This window comes from Bos taurus, chromosome 3 (assembly GCF_002263795.3).
Source record: "Bos taurus isolate L1 Dominette 01449 registration number 42190680 breed Hereford chromosome 3, ARS-UCD2.0, whole genome shotgun sequence".
Taxonomy (NCBI): domain Eukaryota; kingdom Metazoa; phylum Chordata; class Mammalia; order Artiodactyla; family Bovidae; genus Bos; species Bos taurus.
Window position 1 is genome coordinate 35,577,566 of NC_037330.1, and position 25,265 is coordinate 35,602,830.

The 25,265-nt window shown below is 40.3% G+C and overlaps 1 protein-coding gene across 3 annotated transcripts in view; it reads left to right on the forward strand.

Moving 5' to 3' along the window:
* VAV3 (vav guanine nucleotide exchange factor 3) overlaps window positions 1-25,265 on the forward strand; it is a 432,801-nt gene that overhangs the window by 266,056 nt on the left and 141,480 nt on the right. For all 3 annotated transcript variants that reach the window (XM_059885057.1, XM_002686162.6, XM_024990050.2), the window contains exons 16-18: window positions 8,168-8,269; window positions 8,577-8,677; window positions 20,921-20,946. In XM_059885057.1, coding sequence (XP_059741040.1) covers window positions 8,168-8,269; window positions 8,577-8,677; window positions 20,921-20,946 — 229 coding nt within the window. The remainder of the gene's footprint in view (window positions 1-8,167; window positions 8,270-8,576; window positions 8,678-20,920; window positions 20,947-25,265) is intronic.

Genomic DNA, 25,265 nt, shown 5'->3' on the forward strand with positions numbered 1-25,265 from the left:
ACCTAAAAAAGACTGAGCACTGAAGAATTGATGCTTCTGAATCCTGGTGCTGGAGAAGGCTCTTGAGAATCTCCTGGACTGCAAGTCCGTGTCTCTTGGACCTAGAAACCCATCAATTCTAGAGGAAATTAACCCTGAATATTCACTGGAAGGACCGATGCTGAAGCTGAAGTTCCAATACTTTGGCCACCTAATGCAAAGAGCCAAATCATTGGCAAAGACTCTGATGCTTGGAAAGATTGAAGGCAAAAGGAGAAGGGGGTGGCAGAGGATGAGATGCTTGGATAGCATCACTGACTCAATGGACATAAATTTGAGCAAACTCTGGGAGATAGTGAGGACAGAGGAGCCTGATATGCTGCAATCCATGGAGGCACACAGAGCTGGACACAATTTAGCAACTGAACAAGAACAGCAGTCCTATCTAATGTTACTTTCTAGTGTCTCTGTATTAGATTTCTTCATAGAAACAAAACAAATGGGGTGTGTGTGTGTGTGTGTGTATGTATGTATGTATGTGTGTGTGTGTGTGCGTGTATTATATGTCATAAGGAATTCGCTTATGCATGTAGGGAGGTTGGCAAGCCCCAAGATTTCTAGGGTAAGTCAGCAAGCTGGAGACTCAGGAGAGCCAAAGATGTATTGTCCAGTATGACTTCAAAAGCCGCCAGCAGAGCTGATGGCATGGGTCTTTCCTATGACCTGAAGACTTGAGACCCAGACAAAGCCATTGTTTAAGCTTGAGTCTGAAGGCAAAAGTGTCTGTGTCCCAGTTCAAAGGTAGTCAGGCAGAAATAATTCTCACTTGCGGGAGGGTCAGCCTTTCTATTTTATTTGGGCCTTTAACTGATTGGATGAGGCCCACTTTCACTAGGGAGGGCAATTGCTTTACTCAGTCTCAGACTTAAGTGTTAATTTTGTCCAAAAATATCTTCACCCAGGATGATGTTTGACCAAAAATTTGGGCAACCATGGACCAGTCAGCTTGAGACATAATATTAACTATTACAATGTCACAGATGGTGTATCTGCCGTTGTTCTATGAACACTTGATATTCATTGTTGAGCTTTCAACCTTGTTTTCTCCCCAAAATTATGCCATTTTCTCCCTTTCCTTTATCCATGAAACACTATTGATTTTCTCTTATTGTTTAGCCACTAATTGATTTCCGCTTTTTTTTTTTTTGATCCTTAATTATAAGTTTTGTTATTTCATGGATATGAGTTTTTGCTTCTCTAACTCAGTGGATATCTTTCTGAGGGTATGACAACTATACTTTTACTTTTTTTAGTTCTTCCCTTTAAGTAGCAGAATACTTAATATATAGATAGGAATATTTGTTAATTTATTCAATGCTGTAAGCTTAATACATATAGATAGGAAACATTGAGCTAAGTCTTGGTAATATAGACATAAATAGCATTGAACAGGTTTCTGATTGTTGGAAGCAGATAATTAGCGGTTCGAATACAAGGTAATATTGTACTAGAAAACCAAAAAAGTACTTTGAGAATCCAGATGATACTGATAATCACTATCTTAATCATGTGGACCCAAAGAAAATATTCAAAGGAGTCTCGTTTTTTAAAATCGGGTCCTAAGTTAGTAACCAGGTAAATTAGCAGTTATAAGTTAGGGGAAACATTTAGAGTGAATGGATTATAAAATCCAGGATTATAGACAAGAATATGACTGAGAAATTGGATAAGATCTGCATGTTTATAGTGTATGGCTTGTTCCAGATGTTCAAGCTGGTTTTAGAAAAGGCAGAGGAACCAGAAATCAAATTGCCAACATCTGCTGGATCATCAAAAAAGCAAGAGAGTTCCAGAAAAACATCTATTTCTGTTTATTGACTATGACAAAGCCTTTGACTGTGTGGATCACAATAAACTGTGGAAAATTCTGAAAGCGATGGGAATACCAGACCACCTGACCTGCCTCTTGAGAAACCTATATGCAGGTCAGGAAGCAACAGTTAGAACTGGACATGGCACAACAGACTGGTTCCAAATAGGAAATATTTGGACATATTAGGACAATATACAAGCTGTATATTGTCACCCTGCTTATTTAACTTATATGCAGAGTACACCATGAGAAACGCTGGGCTGGAAGAAGCACAAGGTGGAATCAAGATTGCCGGGAGAAATATCAATCACCTCAGATATGCAGATGACACCACCCTTATGGCAGAAAGTGAAGAGGAACTAAAAAGCCTCTTGATGAAAGTGAAAGACGAGAATGAAAAAGTTGGTTTAAAGCTTAACATTCAGAAAACGAAGATCATGGCATCTGGTCCCATCACTTCATGGGAAATAGATGGGGAAACAGTGGAAGCAGTGTCAGACTTTATTTTTTTGGGCTCCAAAATCACTGCAGATGGTGATTGCAGCCATGAAATTAAAAGACTCTTACTCCTTGGAAGGAAAGTTATGACCAGCCTAGATAGCATATTCAAAAGCAGAGACATTACTTTGCCAACAAAGGTCCGTCTAGTCAAGGCTATGGTTTTTCCAGTGGTCATGTATGGATGCAAGAGTTGGACTGTGAAGAAAGCTGAGCGCTGCAGAATTAATGCTTTTGAACTGTGGTGTTGGAGAAGACTCTTTAGAGTCCCTTGGACTGCAAGGAGATCAGCCCTGGGTGTTCTTTGGAAGGAATGATGCTAAAGCTGAAACTCCAGTACTTTGGCCACCTCATGTGAAGAGTTGACTCATTGGAAAAGACTCTGATGCTGGAAGGGATTGGGGGCAGGAGGAAAAGGGGATGACAGAGGATGAGATGGCTGGATGGCATCACCAACTCGATGGACATGAGTCTGAGTGAACTCCGGGAGTTGGTGATGGACAGGGAGGCCTGGCGTGCTGCGATTCATGGGGTTGCAGAGAGTTGGACACGACTGAGTGACTGAACTGAACTGAACTGTGAGTGTTTGGGAAAGAAGGGGCAGGTGAGTGGTAGCTAACGCTAGAGCTTAAAAACTCTTCATGCCATTGTTAGAAGATTTATCTTTATCCCCATCGGCATTAGGAATCAGCAGATGTATTCAAAGGAGGGAGTGACATATCATATTTTCATTCTTAAAAGTGATTCTGGAAATAGTAGGAAAGATGGCCTTAAATAGAGAAAGTAGGAGATGGAATAATTAAGAAGGTCATTGTCACAATTTAGTTGGGAGATACTGAGGATTTGAATTAGGAAGTGAGAAGAGAGAATGGAACCTGCATTTTAGAGGAAGTATTTTTAAAGTTGAATCAGTAGAAGTTGGTCAGGGTGTCAGGGAAGAGGGAATTGGAGCAGAGGAGAGGTTAAGAGAAAATGAAAATGTAGAGAATGTCAGGGAAAGGGAAAAATTCATTATGCCTCTTTGAGTTTCTCTCCTGAAAGGAGTGAATGGTAATAGACTGAAATCAGAATTTGATTGGGATCAGGTGTGTTATATCAGGATTTCATACTTAGCAGCTCCATTGCTGTTATCTATTAAAGATCAGCCCTCCAAACAAGGCTTTGTATTTTTTTTTTTAAAAGAGTCAGGTATGTTAGGAAAGGTGTGGGGTTGAGTTTTGTGTGTGCTGCATTGGAGATGCCTGAGGTTGAAATGCAGATCTGCAGGATGGAGAGGATTGCCCAGGCTAGGCGAGGTGTATGGTCCTCAACTTGGCTACCACATGGAGCCAGAGGACAAGATGACAGTCAGAGAAGATCATGAAAGGTTATAGGAGCCACAAGAGCATCAGTATGCCTTTCTCTATAAATATTTGATTAACTGATTAAACAAGGGAAGCCTACTTGTATTAATAGTAGGCCCTAAAGAAAGATGAGTGCCGAAGAAGTGATGTTTTTGACCTGTGGTGTTGGAGAAGACCCTTGAGAGTCCTTTGGACAGCAAGGAGATCCAACCAGTCCATCCTAAAGGAGATCAGTCCTGGGTGTTCATTGGAAGGACTGATGCTAAAGCTGAAACTCCAATACTTTGGCCACCTCATGTAAAGAGTTGACTCATTGGAAAAGACTCTGATGCTGGGAGGGATTGGGGGCAGGAGGAGAAGGGGACGACAGAGGATGAGATGGCTAGATGGCATCACCGATTCGATGGACATGTTTGAGTGAACTCCAGGAGTTGGTGATGGACAGGGAGGCCTTGCATGCTGTGATTCATGGGATTGCAAAGAGTCAGACACGACTGAGCAACTGAACTGAACTGAACTGAAATGAAGCAAAAGAAATGGAATCTGTGAGATTCCACCCAAGTTCTCATAAGTAAACTGTAGTATATCAAAGCAAGTTACTTAAATGGAATCCTTTTTCTTTAGCTGTATGACCAGGCAAGTGAGCTGACCTATTACAAGTCCAGTTCTCATCTGCAGTCAGCGCAACCCCGTACTTGGGCTTGCTCTGTCCACTTTTGCTGCACTGCAAGGAATTCTCTACATAGTAGTCATAGAGATTTTGAGGGGTCAACTAAATGTGATGTCTGGAGATGGAAATGGCAACCCACTCCAGTATTCTTGCCTGAAGAATCCCATGGGCAGAGGAGCCTGGTGAGCTACAGTTCATAAGGTCACAAAGAGTCAGACACGACTGAAGCAACTTAGTGAAAATGTGGCGTCAATCCCTGTTGAAGATATCAACTCTTTCCTTGGCCCTGCCAGCCACTCTTGCTCACTCCTACATCCCCCCTTTTCACCCACTGGTCTCCAGCTCAGGGACTCTTCTTTCTATTCCTGCTTCAGGGCCTGTCTACATGTAGGTGCTTTTAAGTGTGAAGTGAATGAATCACTCTACTTTATAGGTTTATTGTGAGAAGTAAATGTGAAAAAAATATATGAAGAGTCAATTACTGTGCCTGGTACATTAGAGGTGTAAGGCAATGGCACCCCACTCCAGTACTCTTGCCTGGAAAATCCCATGGATGGAGGAGCCTGGTGGGCTGCAGTCCGTGTGGTCGCTAAGAGTCGGACACGACTGAGTGACTTCACTTTCACTTTTCACTTTCATGCATTGGAGAAGGAAATGGCAACCCACTCCAGTGTTCTTGCCTGGAGAATCCCAGGGACGGGGGAGCCTGGCGGGCTGCCGTCTATGGGGTCACACAGAGTTGGACACGACTGAAGTGACTTAGCAGCAGCAGCAGCAATACATTCTACTTTTGATCATTTCTGTCCTTGTATTATCACATCTATAAACCTGATGTTTCTTTATCCTCTTCTGCTTCAGCCTACCTTTCCAGCTTTCCCATTCAGCTAAGTTACTGTCTTTGGTTTCTGCATCCCCATGTGTATTGACATCTCTCTTATCTTTAGTTGGTGTTTGATATGACTTCATCTAATTCCCTGGACTTTTTGCATACATATCCTTTCCTGAGTAACCCTATTTCTTAATGTGCTTAAATCATTACATATGGATTCCTGGTCCCAAGGACACTGAACATACAACCGTCCTGCAGTGAAATTCCTAGGAGAATGGGGACCCTCTAGAGATTCAGTCCCAAGGCTCATAAAAGCATTGTCCTGATTACATCATTATTATGTGGAATTAGAATCAGCAATTTATAAATTAGAGCCAAGACTCACTGAACACTAGCTCTGGGCTAGGCAACGTCCTAAGCACTTCACGTAAGTTGCCTTCCTTTCCGAGTTTGATTTTATTAGTATTCCTGCTTTGTACTATTAACTTGCCCAAGGTCACCCTGTTAGTGATTTGCATGTTAGGATGTAAGCCCCGGTGGTCTGATTTCAGATTCCTGCTCTCAACCATGCTTTTATATTCTGTAGTGCCTCAGTAGCAGGGTCATAGAGTTAACTTTTATTCTTTAGTGTTTGATTTAAAAATTTTAAAATAATATGCAGTTAAGTTAAAAACTAGCCCCAAATTTCCAACCGTTCTTTCTACCATTCTACCATACATCTTCAAGTCTCGCTTAACTTACAGCAACTACTGTCAACAATATTTTCTATTTTTTTTCCTTTATGTAAGATTTTTCTTTTTAACCTTTCAGTGTAATCTTGCTCTCAGCTTTTATCTTCTGAAAAGTCAGCTTATTCCTAGTTAGTTGGTGAAAATGTTAAATGCAAATGGTAAACACACACACACACAACATACACATATGACTTGGGCTGACCCTAAGAGAAAGATGTTCTAGGTAGACTTCTAAAATTAATTAAATTCTTAGCTATTTTGTATCCATTTACTTGAGTTCCTGCCTGAAGGAGACCTACTTGTATTCTGAAACTCCAGGCTGATGAATTCTTCAAGTTTGCCAGACCCAAGTTGCTGTTTGAGAGTTCTTCTATCACTGTCACCTTGGTGCTCAGAGAGAGGTGGACAGTGGGCCTCCCTGGCTGAGGAAACGGGTTTCCACGCTCATATCAATGCCTGGCTGTATGGACTCAAGAAACAATGTGAAAAGAATTTTGTTTCTAGATCATTCTCTTTTCTTCAATGTTTCCCTTCCTGAAGAAACACTCTGTAATTTTTAATCAGCAACACAAAAATGCCTCCATGGAAATGGCCGTCCTTTGCAGCACGCAGTGGAACACTTTCCTAAAAAGTGAGGTCGCCAGAAGCACAGAGCAGAGAAATCCCAGATGGCACTAATATTTGATTTCATTTTTAGCACGGTTATATTCAGCAGATGGATTGCAAGGCTGACCTTGCTCACACTTCTGCATCACTGCCTGCTACTCCAATTGCCTTTGTGAATGTTTTTTCGTAAGGCTTCTCCTGGTACCTCAGAGATTGATGCCTGGTTGCCCGCCTGTGTTATGCTTCATTATGCCAAGGCTGTGTGTGCTTGAGAGTCGCTGTGTTCTATAAAAGGGGAAATCCTGGCTCATCTCAAACTTTTCCTACAGTCTCGCAGATCATGTAACATCTCAGCCTCATCTTAGCTTTCTAGGGGTCCCTCTGATCTGTATTCATTTTTAATTTATCCTTTCATAATTTTTCTGCTTTCTTTGGTAACATGGACAAATTAAGAATAATATAAAAAGTCCTCTGGAAATGACTAAACTTAACAGTTTCCCATATACTTATTAACACAAAAATCTAATTATATGAAGGTGAATACTGTTGAATTCCTCCTTGCACTACAATTTTGGTGGCTAAGAGCACAGACCTGGGTTGGAGTTCCCAGCTCTGCCTTTTCCTTTAGTGTAAACTTTTTTTGGGGCTTCCCATGGGATGCTAGTGGTTAAGAACCTGCCTGCCGGTGCAGGAGACATACAAGACATGAATTCAGTCCTTGGGTTGGAAAGATTCCCTGGAGGAGGGCACGACAACCCACTCCAGTATTCTTGCCTGGAGAATCCTATGGACAGAGGAGCTTGGCAGGCTACAGTCCATGGGGTTGCAAAGAGCCAAACACAACTGAAACGACTTCGGATGCACGCACGCAAGCCTCTATTTCCCTGTTTGTAAACTAGTGAATTGATTAGTGCCACACAGTTAGGATTGGTGTGAAGGTTAAGTGAGGTGTAATGAGCACATTGTGTTTTATCACAGTATCGGCACAGAGTAAATGCACAGTGAATGTCATTTTGCAGTACGCTTAGTATTTTTTTTTTGCATATGTGTATAATATACAGAGAATATAAATGATAAAGTAATTTTGTTTACCTTTTATTTAGATTGCCAGAACTCTGGGTTGTTTTTAAGGAAGACATTTTTAATGATCAGACTGATGCTTTGTTTGAACTCTTTTGGGAAATTTGTATTCACTTTTATAGATCATTACATAATCCACATACCTATTTCGACAGGAACTCTGTGGAAATGCAGCACCCCTTCCCCTCCCTCCTGCCCCCTGCAGCTAGTTTCTATTTTGGTGATGTGGCTAGAGAAAAAAGAAATCATCACACAGCGTGAATATCCCTCAGGCTTTGTGTTTTTCCTGGCAGGTTGACCTACGTGGCCAGTCTGTAAAGTTCCCTGGGAACATGCAATTCTGAGCCGGATTCGGTTGCTTCAGTCTATATGTTGCTGGTTCTCACACAGTCAGATTTTGGTACCTATTTTAATGCAAAGCATTTGGCTTAAAAACATTGTGTATTTAATAGCCTGTTTGTCTGAATCACCTCTCTACCCAGTGTAAAATTGATGAACTTAGACTGATGCTGTGTTGTGAAGCTTTCTTGAGGATATTACCTCTTTCCTTTTGTCTAGATCCAACATAAGACCAGACTATGCAGACTCCAACTTCCACGAGTTCAAGATGCACACCTTCACCCGGGTTACATCCTGCAGAGTCTGCCAGATGCTCCTGAGGTCAGTTGGCGTGGTCTTGGTTTTCAGTTTAAAGGAACTGGTGTAACTGCCAAATGTTTCGGCTTCCCTAGGGTCCCAGTCAGAATGTTTTCTAATGGGTATATGCCTTACCAGTTTGGATCCATCAGATCTTTCCTTGGCCTTGTGCCTGGACCGTTCCTTCAGAACCCAGGAAGGTTCTCTCCATTGGCTTGAAGGGGACCCTGCATAGTGCTGTGTTCTCTTGTTCTGCTTCCTGGCGCTAATGGTTTTCTAGAGGCAGAATTTTGCACCTTTTAACCTATCACTCTCTGATTTTCCCTTGCAGGGGAACATTTTTTCAAGGTTATTTGTGTGTTAAGTGTGGTGCCAGAGCACACAAAGAATGTTTGGGAAGAGTAGACAATTGCAGCAGAGTTAATTCCGCTGGTAAGTCATGTTTATTGCTGTGATTGGGCTTTTAATGAGAACATAAAACTTGCTCAACATAATTAAGGCCTAATTTACTCTAAATATGTGTTTATTATAACATATCGGCTTTTGACACTATTGTTTATGAGCACAATTAGAAAATGGTTTGAAATTCTTGTGACTTTTATACCTAGCTGAGCGACGGAGGGCTTCAAGAGGGACTTGGGAGGTTCCCTACCACCTGTTCCATTCACCCGCTTCCCCTAAATCTCGCCAACACTATACAAACATAGCTGCAGCACACAAACAGAGTTGGAAAACAAAACAGGAAAAAATGGTTCTTTTTCTGTCTTTGGTTTTTGAATTTCTCCCCTTTTCTCTTAAATATTCATCTCCAAAAGGCTAAGGCTGCCAGGAGTAAACAGTGCACAGACTAATTCATGAATTAATGAATTGAATACATTGTCATTTTCCAGCCTTTAACAAAGAATGGACATCCTTTGGATTTTGTGTAAATGTTTTCCCCTTGGTTTTTAAAAATAATGCTCCATGATTGTAACCTGAGACAGTTTCTAACACTGTTGGCCATTATGCATTCAGTAGCCTTTTGCCTCTCTCTGCCCCTCTTGGGCTCTTTTCCTTCTCTTTCTTTGCTGGCCTCTTTATTATTTCTCTTTCTTCTTCTTTCTCTTTGTCCTTTTCCCCTGAGTTTCTCTGTGTTTTATCAATAAGACCTTTCAAAATCAGTAAAACTTTTTGAACAGAAGAAAGGGATCTTTAACAGCCTGAGTTCAAAAGGTAGCTGTGTCAACCTTTGATTTTCCCAAAGGGAAAGGTGGACATTGAATTATTTTGGATAATGTGAAGAAGAGTGAAACAGAGAATAATAGCTCATTTCAGAGCCCAGTTCAGAAAATAGGCAATCATACAAAACTTGTGAATCCTATTAGAAAATGGAGATCACGGCGCATTCCTCTCATTCGGCTCCTTCTATAGACGTATTTGCGAGGCTCCTCGAGCCACTCTCTACGCCAGGCTTGGGCAGTGCTTGGAGAAAGAGCCTGGCATTAGTTGAGCACCTGCACTGTGCCTGCCCTGCCTGCTTGGACTGATTGCATCCTCAGAAGAGCAGTGCCCAGGTGCTGATGGGAGTCACTGTGCTTATGCAGTTAATTGGCTCAAGGTCTGTAGGTAAAGGAGACAAGATTAGCACTTGCTAATGTTTCTGAAGGTCAGAAACAGTTTACAAAGGTATAAAATAGAAATAGTACATACATTTATTATTATTTAATTGCCTGTGCTGTATGTAGTTGCTCAGTTGTGTCTGACTTTTTGAGGCACCATGGTCTGTAGCCCACCAGGCTCCTCTGTCCATGGGGATTCTTCAGGCAAGAATGCTGGGTGTGTTGCCATGCCCTCCTCCAGGGGATTTTCCCAACCCAGGGACTGAACCCAGGACTCCCACATTGCTGGCATATTCTTTACCATCTGAGCCACCAGGGAAGTCCTAGAATACTGGAGTGGTTAGCCTATCCTTTCTCCAGGGGATCTTCCTGACCCAGAAATTGAACCAGGGTCTCCTGCATGGCAGGCAGATTCTTTACCAGGGAAGCCCTTTAATTGCCTACCTGATGCAATTTATCACTTATATTTGTGTGTGGGTCCATCTTTATCTGTCCTGTCCTTAAAAGAATCTGCCTGCCATGCAGGAGATGCACAGGAGACAGGGATTCAATCCCTGGGTCAGAAAGATCCCCTGGAGAGGAAATCGTGACCCACTCCAGTATTCTTGCCTGGAAAATTCCATGGACAGAGGCAGCTGGTGGGGTACAGTCCGTGGGGTCGCAGAGAGTCAGATACGACTGGGTGCAGTGCGCGCAGCACACCAGCACATTATTACTATTTAACTGCCTACCCGATGCAGCTTATCACTTAATATTTCTGTGGTTTCATCTTTATGTGTTCTGTCCTTTATCCCCTTTGAGGACAATTAACATGTTATTTGCTCGTAGTAGGTGAGTGGATTTTTGTCAGTCCCATAGCCCTGTCTTCTGAGTTTCAGTCTATGAGGAGTAGAAAGTGATCCCATAGTTGGCAAGGTTCTTGCAGTCTAAAGGGAATAGTGTAGGAGAGTGGTTGTGAGTCAAGCAGAGATGATTAAAAATCTGGCTCAGCTCTTAACTAGCTGCATGAACTTGGGGAAAGTGTGTAAACATCTCATTTATTCATCCGTAAAAATGAAATTAGAGGATTATTGTAGGGATCATATGAAATAATGTTGATGCATAGCAAAGTGCCTGGATACAATGAAAACTCAGTATTTTCATCCAAGGTGTTATGATAAGAAGCTATTTTTTGGGAAGGAATGCATACCCCTGCACTGAATAGTGGATTCTTAACCACTGGACCACCAGGAAATAGCACTTCTTGGAGTTTTGAACATAAGTCTTGTGTTCTCTTGATTCTTTGCCTGCATCCTTAAATTGCCCTCCATTCTCCTTCTGTTTTTCATATCTTGTCCTCATTCTTTTTCTCTCCTCTTTCTGTCCTTTCCTGTCCAAGATTTTTAAGAGACTGGTGGCACTGAATGCCCACAGTCAGGTAATTAGTGGTATGGAAGAGTCTTCCCTTTCTTTGCCTTCAGGTTAGGATTTGCTGGGTAGCCCTTAGAAATAAAGAGATCTGTTCCTCAGCAGCCTTTTCTCCCTCACTGCCAAACAGATACCCTCTGAAAGTTGGAAGTCTCCTGACATCCTCTCCTCAGCCTCACCCCTTCCTGTTCTGGTGTAGGCTGTAGTCATGGGTAGATTTTAAGTTTGAGCTTGGCAGATCTGTGTGTGGTAAAATAGGTGGTATTTTGAGGACATGGGCAAACCAGACTTTATGGGCTGTTTCCTAGTCTGCAGAGAAACCCAGTTCCCAATATTGGTTTAAGTTTTTGCACAGTTCTTTGTTTTGACAGCCAGGAGTAATTGCTTGCAATTAATTTTCCATGAGTATAATTAATTTTCCATGAGTGATGTGATTGGAGCAAAACGGGTGTACGGGAGAAGGGCAGGAGGCAGGATGAGACATATCAGAGGCTGGAGACATGGTTTACTTGAATGGGGCTTTTGTACAGAGGAGAGAACTTGACTTTGGGAGAAATCATCCCAACAACCAAATTTAAAGCAAGTGAATAGTATTGATTTAAGGCAAACTTAAAGATTCCAAGTCTCTCTGTAAAATAAATCATAGGTGATTTGAATTGACCCCCGGTTTTATAGAGCTTTATGGCTTCATTGGTTAATAGTCCATATTCTCTTCAGGAGACAAAAAGAGATTCCACTTGGTTCAGTGTTACTCAAGAATCCATTGTGGTTCAGAAAGTCATGGCTAGTAGGAATGGCTAAGTTGTTGTAAACAAGTTGGATATAGTTGGGTTGGAAGACAGTTTAAAAAGTGGAGCCTTTCATTCAACACTGGGCATGTTTATAGCTAAGGGAGTGGTCAGTTGGAAAGAGTTACAAGTTGTACAAAATGACCCAAGGGCCTAAATGAAAGCTAAAGAGTCTTCCACCTTGCAATTGACATTTCCACTGGTCATCACATTGCTGGCCTTATTCAACTTGATTCTTCTCTATCATCTGTCACTGTTAATCATTCTTCACATCCTTTGTATATCTGATTAATTTTTCTGGCATTACCCATAATCTGCAACCCAGGTAGATAAGGCTCCATGTCCACTTAAGGCCTCTCTCCTGAGCTTTGAATTCCAAATCTTCATCTTCTAATGTATCCCTTCCTGGGTATCCTGCAGTGACCTCCAGTTTCAGATATCTAAAACCAATCTCAGTAGTCATCACTGCTAACTTCCTCCTATTTTTTGTCTTAAAGATCTACCACTCATACAGTCACCCAAAGCTGGGGGTCAGCCTTGACTTAACAGCCTCTCATCTTCATTCACTTACCTATTCTTCTTAGTTCTCCTCCTCAGTCTCTAGAAAATCTGTGTATATGGTATTGCTATAGATTAACTACAAAATCTCCTCCCTGCTGTTAGTTTTCCTTCACTATACACTTTGCAACGTGATCTTTATTAAAATCAAGGCTGATGTATCCCTTATTTTCTCAGTATATCTTCTATTCCTCAAAGAATAATGTTCAAAATTCAATTAGACAGTGAGCCTCTCTCTGATAAGAACTATGCTGAATTGATGTTCTGATCTCTGGGAGACCATGATGAATAGATAAGTAGGTGGGTAGACCAACAGATAGATAGAATAATGAGTAGAACTGCAGTATACCAAGATTTCTGGGCCCTAAAAATCACTGTGGTCTTAGAAGCAGAAGTAAGAGGCTGTAGGGGATTGGACAATTCCTGGTTCTACCCTTGGAGAGACTAGAGCTTGAGTGATTGTGGGATAAGTGGAATAAAAACCTGATCTGAAAAACTGAGTAGACTTTTGCATTCCTTTATAGTATTTATTCAAGTTAAAATTCACACCCTGAGCATTGATCACTAAGCCTTTAACAAGGGACATTGGGTTAGGTTAATAAGTAGCAAGAAGACAACCAGGCTCATGGGACACCTAATGACAAAAATATCTCTATTTCTGGAGGAATTTACTTCCTGTTCCATTTGGTCCCAATTTTTAGAATTTTTACTTGGCTCTTAGTGTTTCCTCTCCCTGAAATGTGCTCCATTTTCTCCCTACAGTTCCAAGATTACCCTCTTTTATTAATACTTCCTCTCCAATCTCTGCCAATCTTTTAACCTTACTCTACCCATCTAATAGTTGTCTGTATTAAATTGTTCTCTTATCTTAAAAAAAAAAATTGTTCTCTAATTAGTTTGTGTATCGGTTTTATGTCTTTGCCAAGGTTAGGCTGTATCGTGGCAACCAAAAACCCCAAATCCCAATGGTTTAAACACATAAAAGTTTGTTTTTCACACATGTGGTATTTGTTGTGGGTCCTTGCCTTATAAGTAATGGCTTAGGGATCCAAGCTAGTTCCATCTTATGACCGTGAATTCAACATGTGACTCCTGGGCTTGCTGCTTTTAAGACCTTTGAACTGGAAGTGAGCAATTCCATTTTTTAGCATTAGAAGTCCATTGGTTAAAACCAGTCACATGGCCTCAACTTAATTACAAGGGAAGCTGGACAAGTAGTGGAACCCATGAACTTTTTGGTGAGCACTACTGTCTCTGACCATTTTATTTTTAATTTTATTTTTTAAGAGTTTTTCACAATGAGTACCCATCCTCTAATCAGCCTTTTTTTTAATGAAAGTTTGTAGCATTTTATTCTATTTTATCTTGACCATATCATGTGGCTTATGGGATCTTGTTCCCAGACCCTCGGCAGTGAATTTGCGGTGTCCTAACCACTGGACTGTCAGAGAATTCCCTCCTCCCCTTGTTATTTCCTTTAGTAGAAAGGAAATGCACATTCACCATAGGGAATGTGTTTCTCATCTTTTGTATCTATCCTTTAATATCCAGTCCAAAGTCAAGGTGTTGACCATCATGTTGTTACTCCTTCCTAAATAGGAATATTTTAACCGAACTACAATCCTTGATAGTGTTGGATGTGGTAAAGATACTAACCATTAAGCATTTGAAATAGCTCTTAGACGCTTCTTTTTTTGTGTCTGTGGAAATTATGTCTTCTTTGGATGTTGTCTTCCCTGGGTTCAGAAACCTTTTATATTTCATACTCTATATCCCTTAAATTTGTGTAGTCTTCATTCATCCTCAAAATAATAGTTAGTTGGCAAAAATGCAGTTCATTTCTAAAAGTAATTCATTCGTATTAATATTTGACTATGATAGATTATTAACTCAAGTACATTTCAAGTGTTTAAAAGGGTCCTTTAAGTTTATTTTTTTTCTAAGACAAACTGTATGACTTGGAAACAAATTTGAAGGTTGGGTGATTAGTGTATGTCTTAACATTTGAGGATTTGCATAGATATAAAGAGAAGGCAGTTCTAATCTCTTTTTTTGCTGAACTTGAGTTGACTTCTTCACATTCACCATGGCAACCTCAGATCAACACATACATGGATTCTGAGGTGTGCTGCCAAAACTTTCCAACCTTAATAATGAATAAGTATGAACTCCATTGTGTGCGACTTTCTCAACAAGTCACTGCAAAACTGATGTAATTCTAGAGTGGCATTTCTTTCTCACAGTATGCTACCATGCAGGTCTAGCCCTAGATGCAACCTTTGGGGGCCTTTGTGTGTTTCCCTTGTTGCAGTATATGGCTAAACTCCTCTTGTCCCCTTCTTAACTTGATGTTGATCAACATGGCTTGCTTTACATTCTCTTGTTTTAAACAAAGAAAGTAACATTGGAAGGCAAATATTGCTGGAGCAGATGACTTTGGTTTAATTCGTCTTTTCCTTTAGGGGGAATGCAAGCCTCAGATGCTCTAATATTTAACTGAAGCAGATCCCCATTTGCTTATCTGTTTAATCACTCTTTTATCTAGGCCAGGTTGCTGCTGCTGCTGCAGCCATCCCTAAAAGTAGCCTTGGTGTCATCATGGCTTAAACCTGCAAGATTGTTACCTAGAACCTGCACCCCAAATTGCCATCTGAAATAGCTCTTTTATAAATAATATTGCAGTATTTGGGCTTCCCTGCTAACTTAGCTGGTGAAGAATCCACTGCAGTGCAGGAGACCCTAGTTTGTTTCCTGGGTCAGGAAGATCCCCTGGAGAAATGGGGTAAGCTACCCACTCCAGTATTCTTGGGCATCCCTGGTGGTTCAGATGGTTAAGAATCTGCCTGCAATGCGGCAGATCTGGCTTCAATCCCTGGATTGTGAAGATCCCCTGAACCAGGGCATGGCAACCCACTCTAGTATTCTTGCCTAGAGAATCCCCACGGACAGAGGAGCCTGGTGGCTACAGTCCATAGGGTCACAAATAGTCAGACACAACTGAGCGACTAAGCACAGCACACTGCAGTGTTTTATCATGAGATAAATTTTAGAATATAATTTTATTTTATCCTTCTACCACTAGGCATTTTATCACATGACTTTCACATAAACTGAAGTTTAATCATTGATTTCATAACCAAAAAATGACTTTGGTTCTATTTAACATTATTTAAAGTCTTTTATATAAATTAGTTATCTTTTTTAACTTATTGAGACAATTTTATATTCTAGTTATTATTCCTTCCATTTAATTATTTGGGTCAATTTAATGATAGAGATGGCAACCCATTCCAGTATTCTTGCCTGGGAAATTCCATGGACAGAGGAGCCTGACAGGTTACAGTCCGTGAGGTTGCAAGAGTCAGATATGACTTAGGGACTAAACCACCGCCACCAATCTTACATTAATAATTGTTAGAGTGAACTGAAAACTCTTATATGGTTGGGTCCTTGTTAGAGCTCCTGAAAAGACTTAAAATCAAAGCGTCTTTCCAAGTATTAGTTATGTTTTTGTTTTTTCAGAATATTGCTGTAGATCTGAGTGGTGAAAATAGGGTTTGTGCAACTTCCTCCAAAATTTGATCAGTCCTACTGCCTTTCAGTTTTAGTGTTTCATAAAAATAGAATATTAGCCACGATGATGAAGAACCTCAAAGGCTCTCCTGGTAATTACTTTCCTGTGATCCCTTTTGAGACAAATGATCTTACTGGGCACCAATTTGTTTAGTCTTAAGAAATAGAACTTCAGACAAGAGACAAAGCTGGTTGTGTAATAATGTATGCATTGAGAGCCACTTGTATTAGAAAACAAATATAATAGGACTGAAATTTATGTTTAAACAAATGAATGATAGGAGTCTAAAGTCTCAGTGAAAATCATTTGTCTTATAAAATACGTGCACTGTGCTTGGGCTGAAGATGGAGTTCTGCTCAGGCTCCAAGCACCTCAGTAACAGCCCTTCTCTGAATTACATTAAGCCGGTTGGGACATGATGAAAGAACACAAGGTATAAACCCCTTCAGGGCCCATGAGTCACCATCTAGAAAGGTTCTTGAAAGGGTAAGAACATTTTATAGTTTGATCAATAGGAGCCTGAGAAATTGGCTGCAGGGTAAGGGCAAGTTGAGGATTAGAAACTTTTGGAAACTTGAAGAATTGAATTACCATTCTAAGGAAATTTCCAGAAGAAAAAGAGACAGTAAAAGAGAGATCTTTTGTCATATCTCAAGCACCCATCTTTCTATTTGGTCAGAGTTCAGCCAAATAAATTTGATAGTCATCAGCTCTTATTATCCTCATCCTGATGTGGAACTGTTACGCACAGAGAGTGTTTTAGAGCTCCGAGTGCCCGCCAAAGTAACTTTGGGTACATATCAAGAGGAAATGAAGGACGGTGTTGTAGATTTCAAAATCAGAGCAACTTTTCCATAGAATACATCATCAGAAGAGGTTGTTATTCTATTTTCCCGTCCAGAATTGACTTTTACTTTAAACATGTGTGAAACAGTGTGTTGCAGTTGGGTTTTCTGCTCTCTCATCACTGTTATTTTTGTAAAATTTATAGCTGCTGCGTTCATATGGTTATCAGAATTTAGATCATGTTTGTAAAGGGGCCAGTCAGTCTGATGGCACAACCACTGGAACAAGTACAAATGTGTAAATAAAAGGAGCCTGGTTAAGAATTTCTGAATTCAGAACAGATTCTAAGAGTTATTTCTAGTCCTTTGGCTTTTGCCCTCTCCTCAGAATATTTACAGAACCCTGCCATGAAATATGACTAAATAAAACCTCAGACTTTTAAGAGCCACTATTTATGTGCTCTGCCCAGCATGAGCAGATCACAGTGTGAACTGCACTATGCCAAGTCCATGGAAGAGATGAGCCTCTTTTCTGGATGGCAGTGGGGAGGGCGGGGGTGCTGTGGTGGCCAGGAGGACAGGGAGTGGGGGCAAGGAAAGGGTAAGTCCCCATTAAAGACTCAGGCCCTCAGAGTTGGAGTTGTATCCAGCACGAAGCCCCTTGTCCACTTTCCAATCTGGGTTACACAGAGGAGCCTTTGTGAAGACCAGGTACATTCAATAAGAATTAGGAGGAAAGCTTGATGAGATGCAAAGAAGGAAAACAGGAGATAAGAGGCAGCAGGAGAATTAAGGAGGGAGTGTTGCGTATGGTGGTAGCCAGTCTAGTTTTTTCCTTACTTGACCAGTCCACTCATACCTTGCCTGGACCTTACCTGCTTTGTGTTTTGTGCTCAGTGCTCACTCATGCCTGCAGCTGGCTGGCTTGAACCAAGCAGCAAGACAGAAAGGGCCTGTACATGAGGAGCTTCTGTTCCCTGGATTTGTTTTCTAGGTAAAGATGTGCAGGTGTATGCATAGCTAGATCATCACCTTCAGTTCAGTTCAGTTCAGTTCAGTCGCTCAGTCGTGTCCGACTCTTTGCGACTGCATGAATCGCAGCATGCCAGGCCTCTGTCGGTGTCCATCACCAACTCCCGGAGTTCACTCAGACTCATGTCCATCGAGTCAGTGATGCCATCCAGCCATCTCATCCTCTGTCATCCCCTTCTCCTCCTGCCCCCAATCCCTCCCAGCATCAGAGTCTTTTCCAATGAGTCAACTCTTCGAGTGAGGTGGCCTAAGTACTGGAGTTTCAGCTTTAGCATCATTCCTTCCAAAGAAATCCCAGGGCTGATCTCTTTCAGAATGGACTGGTTGGATCTCCTTGCAGTCCAAGGGACTCTCAAGAGTCTTCTCCAACACCACAGTTCAAAAGCATCAATTCTTTGGCGCTCAGCTTTCTTCAGAGTCCAACTCTTGCATCCATACATGACCACTGGAAAAACCATAGCCTTGACTAGACGGACCTTTGTTGGCAAAGTAATGTCTCTGCTTTTCAATATGCTATCTAGGTTGGTGATAACTTTCCTTCCAAGGAGTAAGCGTCTTTTAATTTCATGGCTGCAGTCACCACCTGCAGTGATTTTGGAGCCCCAAAAAATAAAGTCTGACACTGTTTCCACTGTTTCCCCATCTATTTCCCATGAAGTGATGGGACCGGATGCCATGATCTTTGTTTTCTGAATGTTGAGTTTTAATCCAACTTTTTCACTCTCCTCTTTCACCTTCATTAAGAGGCTTTTTAGTTCTTCTTCACTTTCTGCCATAAGGGTGGTGTCATCTGCATATCTGAGGTTATTGATATTTCTCCCGGCAATCTTGATTCCAGCCTTGTGCTTCTTCCAGCCCAGTGTTTCTCATGATGTGCTCTGCATATAAGTTAAATAAGCAGGGTGACAATATACAGCCTTGACGTACTCCTTTTCCTATTTGGAACCAGTCTGTTGTTCCATGTCCAGTTCTAACTGTTGCTTCCTGACCTGCATACAGGTTTCTCAAGAGGCAGGTCAGGTGGTCTGGTATTCCCATCTCTTTAGATACAGTCATTCGTCTTCCTGAGGAAACCCAGAGCACTACTGGAACGTGATGTGCCAACTACTGCCATGTGGGCTATCCTAGGTTTTATGCTAAAAATAAAATATATTTAAACATATTGTAACAGATCAACTTCACCAGGACATAACAACAATTCTGTGCAGTGTCAGAAAAAAATATTTCTGAATTAAAATTAAGATGCACTCTCATTTTTAAACACCGACCCTGAAAGACAGGAGATTTTCCCATTGAGAGGTCATCTGGAAATAGCAAAGCTTTCCTCAGCTGCTTGGATGGAAAATTTAAACTCTCCTCCTTTTTGGTGCTTCTTCCTGTCTGCGATTTCCAGTTCAGGCTCTTTCTCTAACTCACAGTAGAAGAAGAAAGTAGTGTAGGGCTTTTCTGGCTTATAGGTCTTTCTGGTTAAACCAGTGTAACAGGTATCACAACTTGTCTGTTAGGAACCTGAGTTCACCTAACCTGGGTTCTCCGTTTGGGCACAGTATCCAGCCAAATGGCACTTTCATAGATCCTCTCCCTACACAACTTCTCTTAGGCAATCTTTCTTTTGAAACTTTGCCTATTTCTAGCAGAGAGGAGAAGGGAAATAGCTTTTTGTCCTTTGTAAAGGCCAGCTTCAGACCTGGCAAAGATGCCTTCATAGCAGTTATGTAGGAAAGTTAGGATGATAGAGTTGACATTGAAAAAGAAATGCAGGCTTTGCTTTTCTCCAGAAAGGTGACTTTTTGCTCATGCCTCTTCAGTTCCATTAATCAGGTATAGTCCTTTAAAAAACAGAAGGGCCCCAAACCTCCTGTTCCATGCCCCAGGCAGTCTTCCTATGTAAAGCAATCTGACAGCTACTCAGGTGTTCTGGTACTTTTCCCCTTGAACTCTGGATCTGAGGCTTCTTGGAACCTCTATTAGAGGTTCATTCAGTCTACAGAGCCCTCTTTTAGAACTACCCTTTCTCTCCTGATGTTCCCATCAGTGTCTTCTCTTCTCAGATCCTTCTTCAGAGGATCATTTTGGTTGGCAAAAATATAGCATAGGCTCAAAATGATGAGATGTTTTTCTACAGTCTGGAGAAATTATAATATGCAAAAGTACTCCTGGATATGGGGGAAGGCAACAAAAATATTCCCCACCAGCTTTTCCACGTGTAGTGTGTCTTTCCTCTCAGAGATACCCTTTGCCCTCTGCCAAGTTACTCTCTTGCATATCTCAGGGCCCTTCCTAACTGTTAGTCATTTTCAGGAATTGAAATGTAATGGAGTTTGTCATTTCTATTTCTAAACAGGTAAACTGGGATGTAAAGAAAATTAGCATTGGGATTGAATCTTGTCCATTTTTAATTTTCATCTTTAAATCGATCTGTATCCCTCCCCCCAAATAAAACTAAAAGAAACAGCCACTTAATGCAAAATTCATATGCAAATTGTATGTGTTAACTTTGCAATTGTTATAGTAATTGTAATATAGGCAGTTGTAATATGTTTGTAATGTGTTGTGTTTAGATTCTTAAAACTGGGTATGTTGAAAGAAAGGCTCCCACCTAGCTTTCTCTTATGTACATAAACTTGGTGCAAGTCCCTGTTTCAAGGAGCTTTATGTGGTTGGATTGAAATTGCTTAATAAACAATTGAAAAAGTTAAGCTTAACCTAGAAGTCATTTAGTACTATGAGTCACTTCCCTGACAGCCAATAAGGCAAGAGAACCTGGTTGCAAAACAATTACTAGCCCAGCCTGAGGGACCTTGGAAATATATTAACAGGTATCATTAGGAAAACAAAGCAGTAGTGTTCTACCACGCTGCAGAGAACAAGCTAAGGTTGCTAACTAAACAAAACAACTTCACTGACAATGCCAATTTTTACATTTGTTTCAGAACAAGGGACGCTCAAACCATCTGAGGTAAGATTAACGTTTACATTTTTCTTATATAACTTTTGCATTTCAGATTGTTTGCTAACTAAAGCAGGCTCAAACGCCTAAAAAGTTAAATGTACCTTTTAAAATGGATAGCAACAGATCTAGAGCGAGTAATCAAGTGCTTTTGAGTGAAATGCACAGGTTAAATAAGAGAAGTTTTCAGATACCATCTGAAGATCTTAGAGGGAAAATGTGAATATTTCATCTCAGAATGTGTGTAAGATGCGCATTTCAGAATCTTAGGTACTCATTTATTCAGGTAAATTTCAAATAGATACTGTAGCAATGTTGTAGCACTAATCTGGTGGAGGTACCTTTCTCTTTGTTTGCAGCTACAGAATTCCACAAACCCTGAGGCTTATAAAACTTAATGCATCTGAAGGCATTCCCTTGGAATAAATCTTTTTGATCCTGCTGGGACAGGAGAAAGGGTGGCCCTCATCTTAGGATAAAACAAGGTCGCTACCTGACACTCACTAGGACTAAAAAGTTCCAGCATTCTTCTAAGATGTACCTGTATGTTTCTGCCAGTTTTCCACCTGAGCAAAATCATGATTTGTATCATGTCTTCTTGATCAAATCAGAATCTGAGAACATTTCCTTTGGTTTAACAGATTCTGAGGTCTGATGGCTTAGAAGTATGAGATCCCTGTCACCTCTCAGAATAAAGCGCTTGTAAGAAAATAGAAAAGAATGAAAAATGTGGCAGATAATAGGCAACTAGTGTCTTGGCCTTCAGCCAAAAGTAATATATTTCTTACCTGACCTCCCCAAAAAATCCTTACAAAGAAAACTAAAATGTAAAAGTTCTGTGATTAATAATATGAACCAGAAATACAATAATCTGAGAATTTCAGTATAAAGACAAGTACTTTCTTTATCAAAGCATTTTAGCATATACAATTATATCTGATTAAGAGTGGTATAATATTAGCATGTTTTTAATAGAGTGGTATTTACATAGTTGCTAAAAATAATGAAAAGTACAGCAATAAGTCAAACAACAGGTAACTGCTTTCACTTTTTTGCATCAGCACGTAATTTGTGCATATTGGGAACCAAGAATGTGATGTGAGAAAATTCACGTGTACCCTTTCAGTGTTATCTGTCAGCTATATTTTAGACTTTAGAATCTAGCTCAAGGAATGCATAACAGGATAATAATATTTTAAAAATAGGTCATGTAAGTTCTGCTAGGGCTAAAATAATTAATGTAAACTTTTTTTAGTGTTTAGTTGACAGGTAAGATTTTTCATCAGGACTATAAGGGTTCTTCCAGCAGTGCGAGTGAAGATCTTAGAAAGTAGCCTTCTTTTTCTTCTCTCACACTATTATTAGATTATTGAGACAGATATTCTTGTAGAGCTTTGAACTGTAACTCAATATTACTTTACATTTATACTGTTAGATGTATTTTCCGCCCCCCAGGGAAGATGATTTCACTTGATTTTATTTAAGTAATGAGAAACGGGCATATTTACAGAAAAGAAAGTGTGCTAATAATAAGTGGTTAATAATTTTCACACTGGTACAAAATAACGATACAAAAAAATGCTCTCCAGGCATTTAATACTCTTAAAAATTACACATTAAGGCTATTATGAAAAGAATTCATTTTCACATTGATTTTTTTTTAATGTAGCATCTGTGTTTTAGTGACTTGCTTAACTTTTGATTATAAGTGTAATTTTTATTTAATGTGTGATTCTGCTAATAATCTCTACTTTGAATGGATAATTATAGTGAAATCTTATACTGGCCAACCTATTTGGAAACTTTAGCTTAGCATAAGGAAAAACTGTAGAAAAAGAATGTTAAGAAACATCTTTCACTCCATACCTCCCCACTATGACTTTGTGAAAGGTGTATTCACTCTTAACACAGATGCTTATGTGATATTTGGGAGTCTTTCCGAAAGTAAACAATGAAACCCTTTTGTAAGCTCCGTGATTTCTTCCCCCTCTCTGTTGAAGGTCTTCTTTTTCCTCCATGGACCAATTTGTCCTATTCTCTTCCCCTTTCAATAACAATGATTATGAGTTTTTAATTTATACTTCATTCTCAAGGTAGGTCAGTTTTCAGTAGCCACAGGATCCATCTTCCTAACCTGGGGATGTTCTTCCAGATTCCCATTTTGGAGTGTACCTTCAGAAGCAACTTCTAGCTCTAGAAAGCAAGGTTGTCATTACATGTCTATCAGTATTTAGTGTATGTATGTATACTTACGATCTATTCCTTAATGTAGGTTTTTCTGCCTTTTAAGTAGAGGAACCAAAGCCAGTTTCATATAGCAAATGAATCTTTCCTTGTTTTGTTTGTAAAATCAACAGAGAGAATTAGGTTTCTCCCAAAAGAGACAAGAAGGGAGGTTCTTGGGCAATACAGATATTACTTTTCGAGAAAGGCAAGGTAATAGATAATGAAGCTAGATATAAAATTAGGTTGGTTTGTTGTCCCCTCCTTCCCACCTCCCACTTCTTGGTAAATCAAAAGAAGTGTGAGAATGTTCTGAAGACTGATCGTCCTGATCTCATGGGGGAGGGGGATCACCGAGAGCTCCTAGGGTGGCTACTTGATGGACCCCTCTCTTCCTCCTGAGATGGGTCTTGTCCAGCTCTGTCTCACACTTTTGAGAATATAGGGTTTTGAGAATATATGCTGGGGAGAGGAGTATTTTGGATGGGATATGACAGAAGAACAATTGAAATTTGCCTTTTGAAATTGTGTAAATGTGTTCTAAACATTTCAAAATTTTTTAGAATATATAAAATATTTTAGGTGCTTTTAAAACTGTAATAAATCTCAAACTCTCAAAATGCACTTGATCTAAATTGCTAAAATTTTCTCGTTCTCTCTTTTTTTTCAATGTACCAAATCATAGTTTTGTTCCACTGCCTACTTTTCCTGTAGAAAAGTTTGCTTTCAGGGTCACTGTTTTCCAACAACTTGCAGGAGGAAAAACCTAAAATATAGTAGTAGTACAGTACTTTAATATAAAAAATTTATCATTTACCTGATCTTATTAAGAAGAGGTGGCAAGAATACACAGGAGAACTGTACAAAAAAGATTTTCACAACCCAGATAATCACGATGGTGTGATCACTCACCTAGAGCCAGACATCCTGGAATGCAAAGTCAGGTGGGCCTTAGGAAGCATCACTACGAACAAAGCTGTAGGAGGGGATGGAATTCCAGGTGAGCTGTTTCAAATCCTGAAAGATGATGCTGTGAAAGTGCTGCACTCAGTATGCCAGCAAATTTGGAAAACTCAGCAGTGGCCACAGGACTGGAAAAGGTCAGTTTTCATTCCAATCCCAAAGAAAGGCAATGCCAAAGAATGCTCAAACTACTGCACAATTGCACTCATCTCACATGCTAGTAAAGCAATGCTTAAAATTCTCCAAGCCAGGCTTCAGCAATACGTGAACCATGAACTTCCTGATGTTCAAGCTGGTTTTAGAAAAGGCAGAGGAACCAGAAATCAAATTGCCAACATCCACTGGATCATGGAAAAAGGAAGAGAGTTCCAGAAAAACATCTATTTCTGCTTTATTGACTATGCCAAAGCCTTTGACTGTGTGGATCTCAATAAACTGAGGAAAATTCTGAAAGAGATGGGAATACCAGACCACCTTACCTGCCAAATAAAAAATCTGTATTCAGGTCAGGAAGCAACAGTTAGAAGTGGACATGAAACAATAGACTGGTTCCAAATAGGAAAAGGAGTACGTCAAGGCTGTATATTGTCACCCTGCTTATTTAACTTATATGCCGAATACATCATGAGAAACGCTGGGCTGGAGGAAGCACAAGCTAGAATCAAGATTGCCAGGAGAATGGTCAATCACCTCGGATATGCAGATGACACCACCCTTATGACAGAAAGTGAAGAAGAACTAAAGAGCCTCTTGATGAAAGTGAAAGAAGAGAGTGAAAAAGTTGGCTTAAAGCTCAACATTCAGAAAACGAAGATCATGGCATCTGGTCCCATCACTTCATGGGAAATAGATGGGGAAACAGTGGAAACAGTGGCTGACTTTGTTTTTCTGGGTTCCAAAATCACTGCAAATGGTGATTGAAGCCATGAAATTAAAAGATGCTTACTCCTTGGGAGGAAAGTTATGACCAACCTAGACAGCATATAAAAAGCAGAGACATTGCTTTGTCAACAATGGTCCATCTAGTCAAGGCTATGGTTTTTCCAGTGGTCATGTATGGATGTGAGAGTTGGACTATAAAGAAAGCTGAGCACAGAAGAATTGATGCTTTTGAACTGTGGTGTTGGAGAAGACTCTTGAGA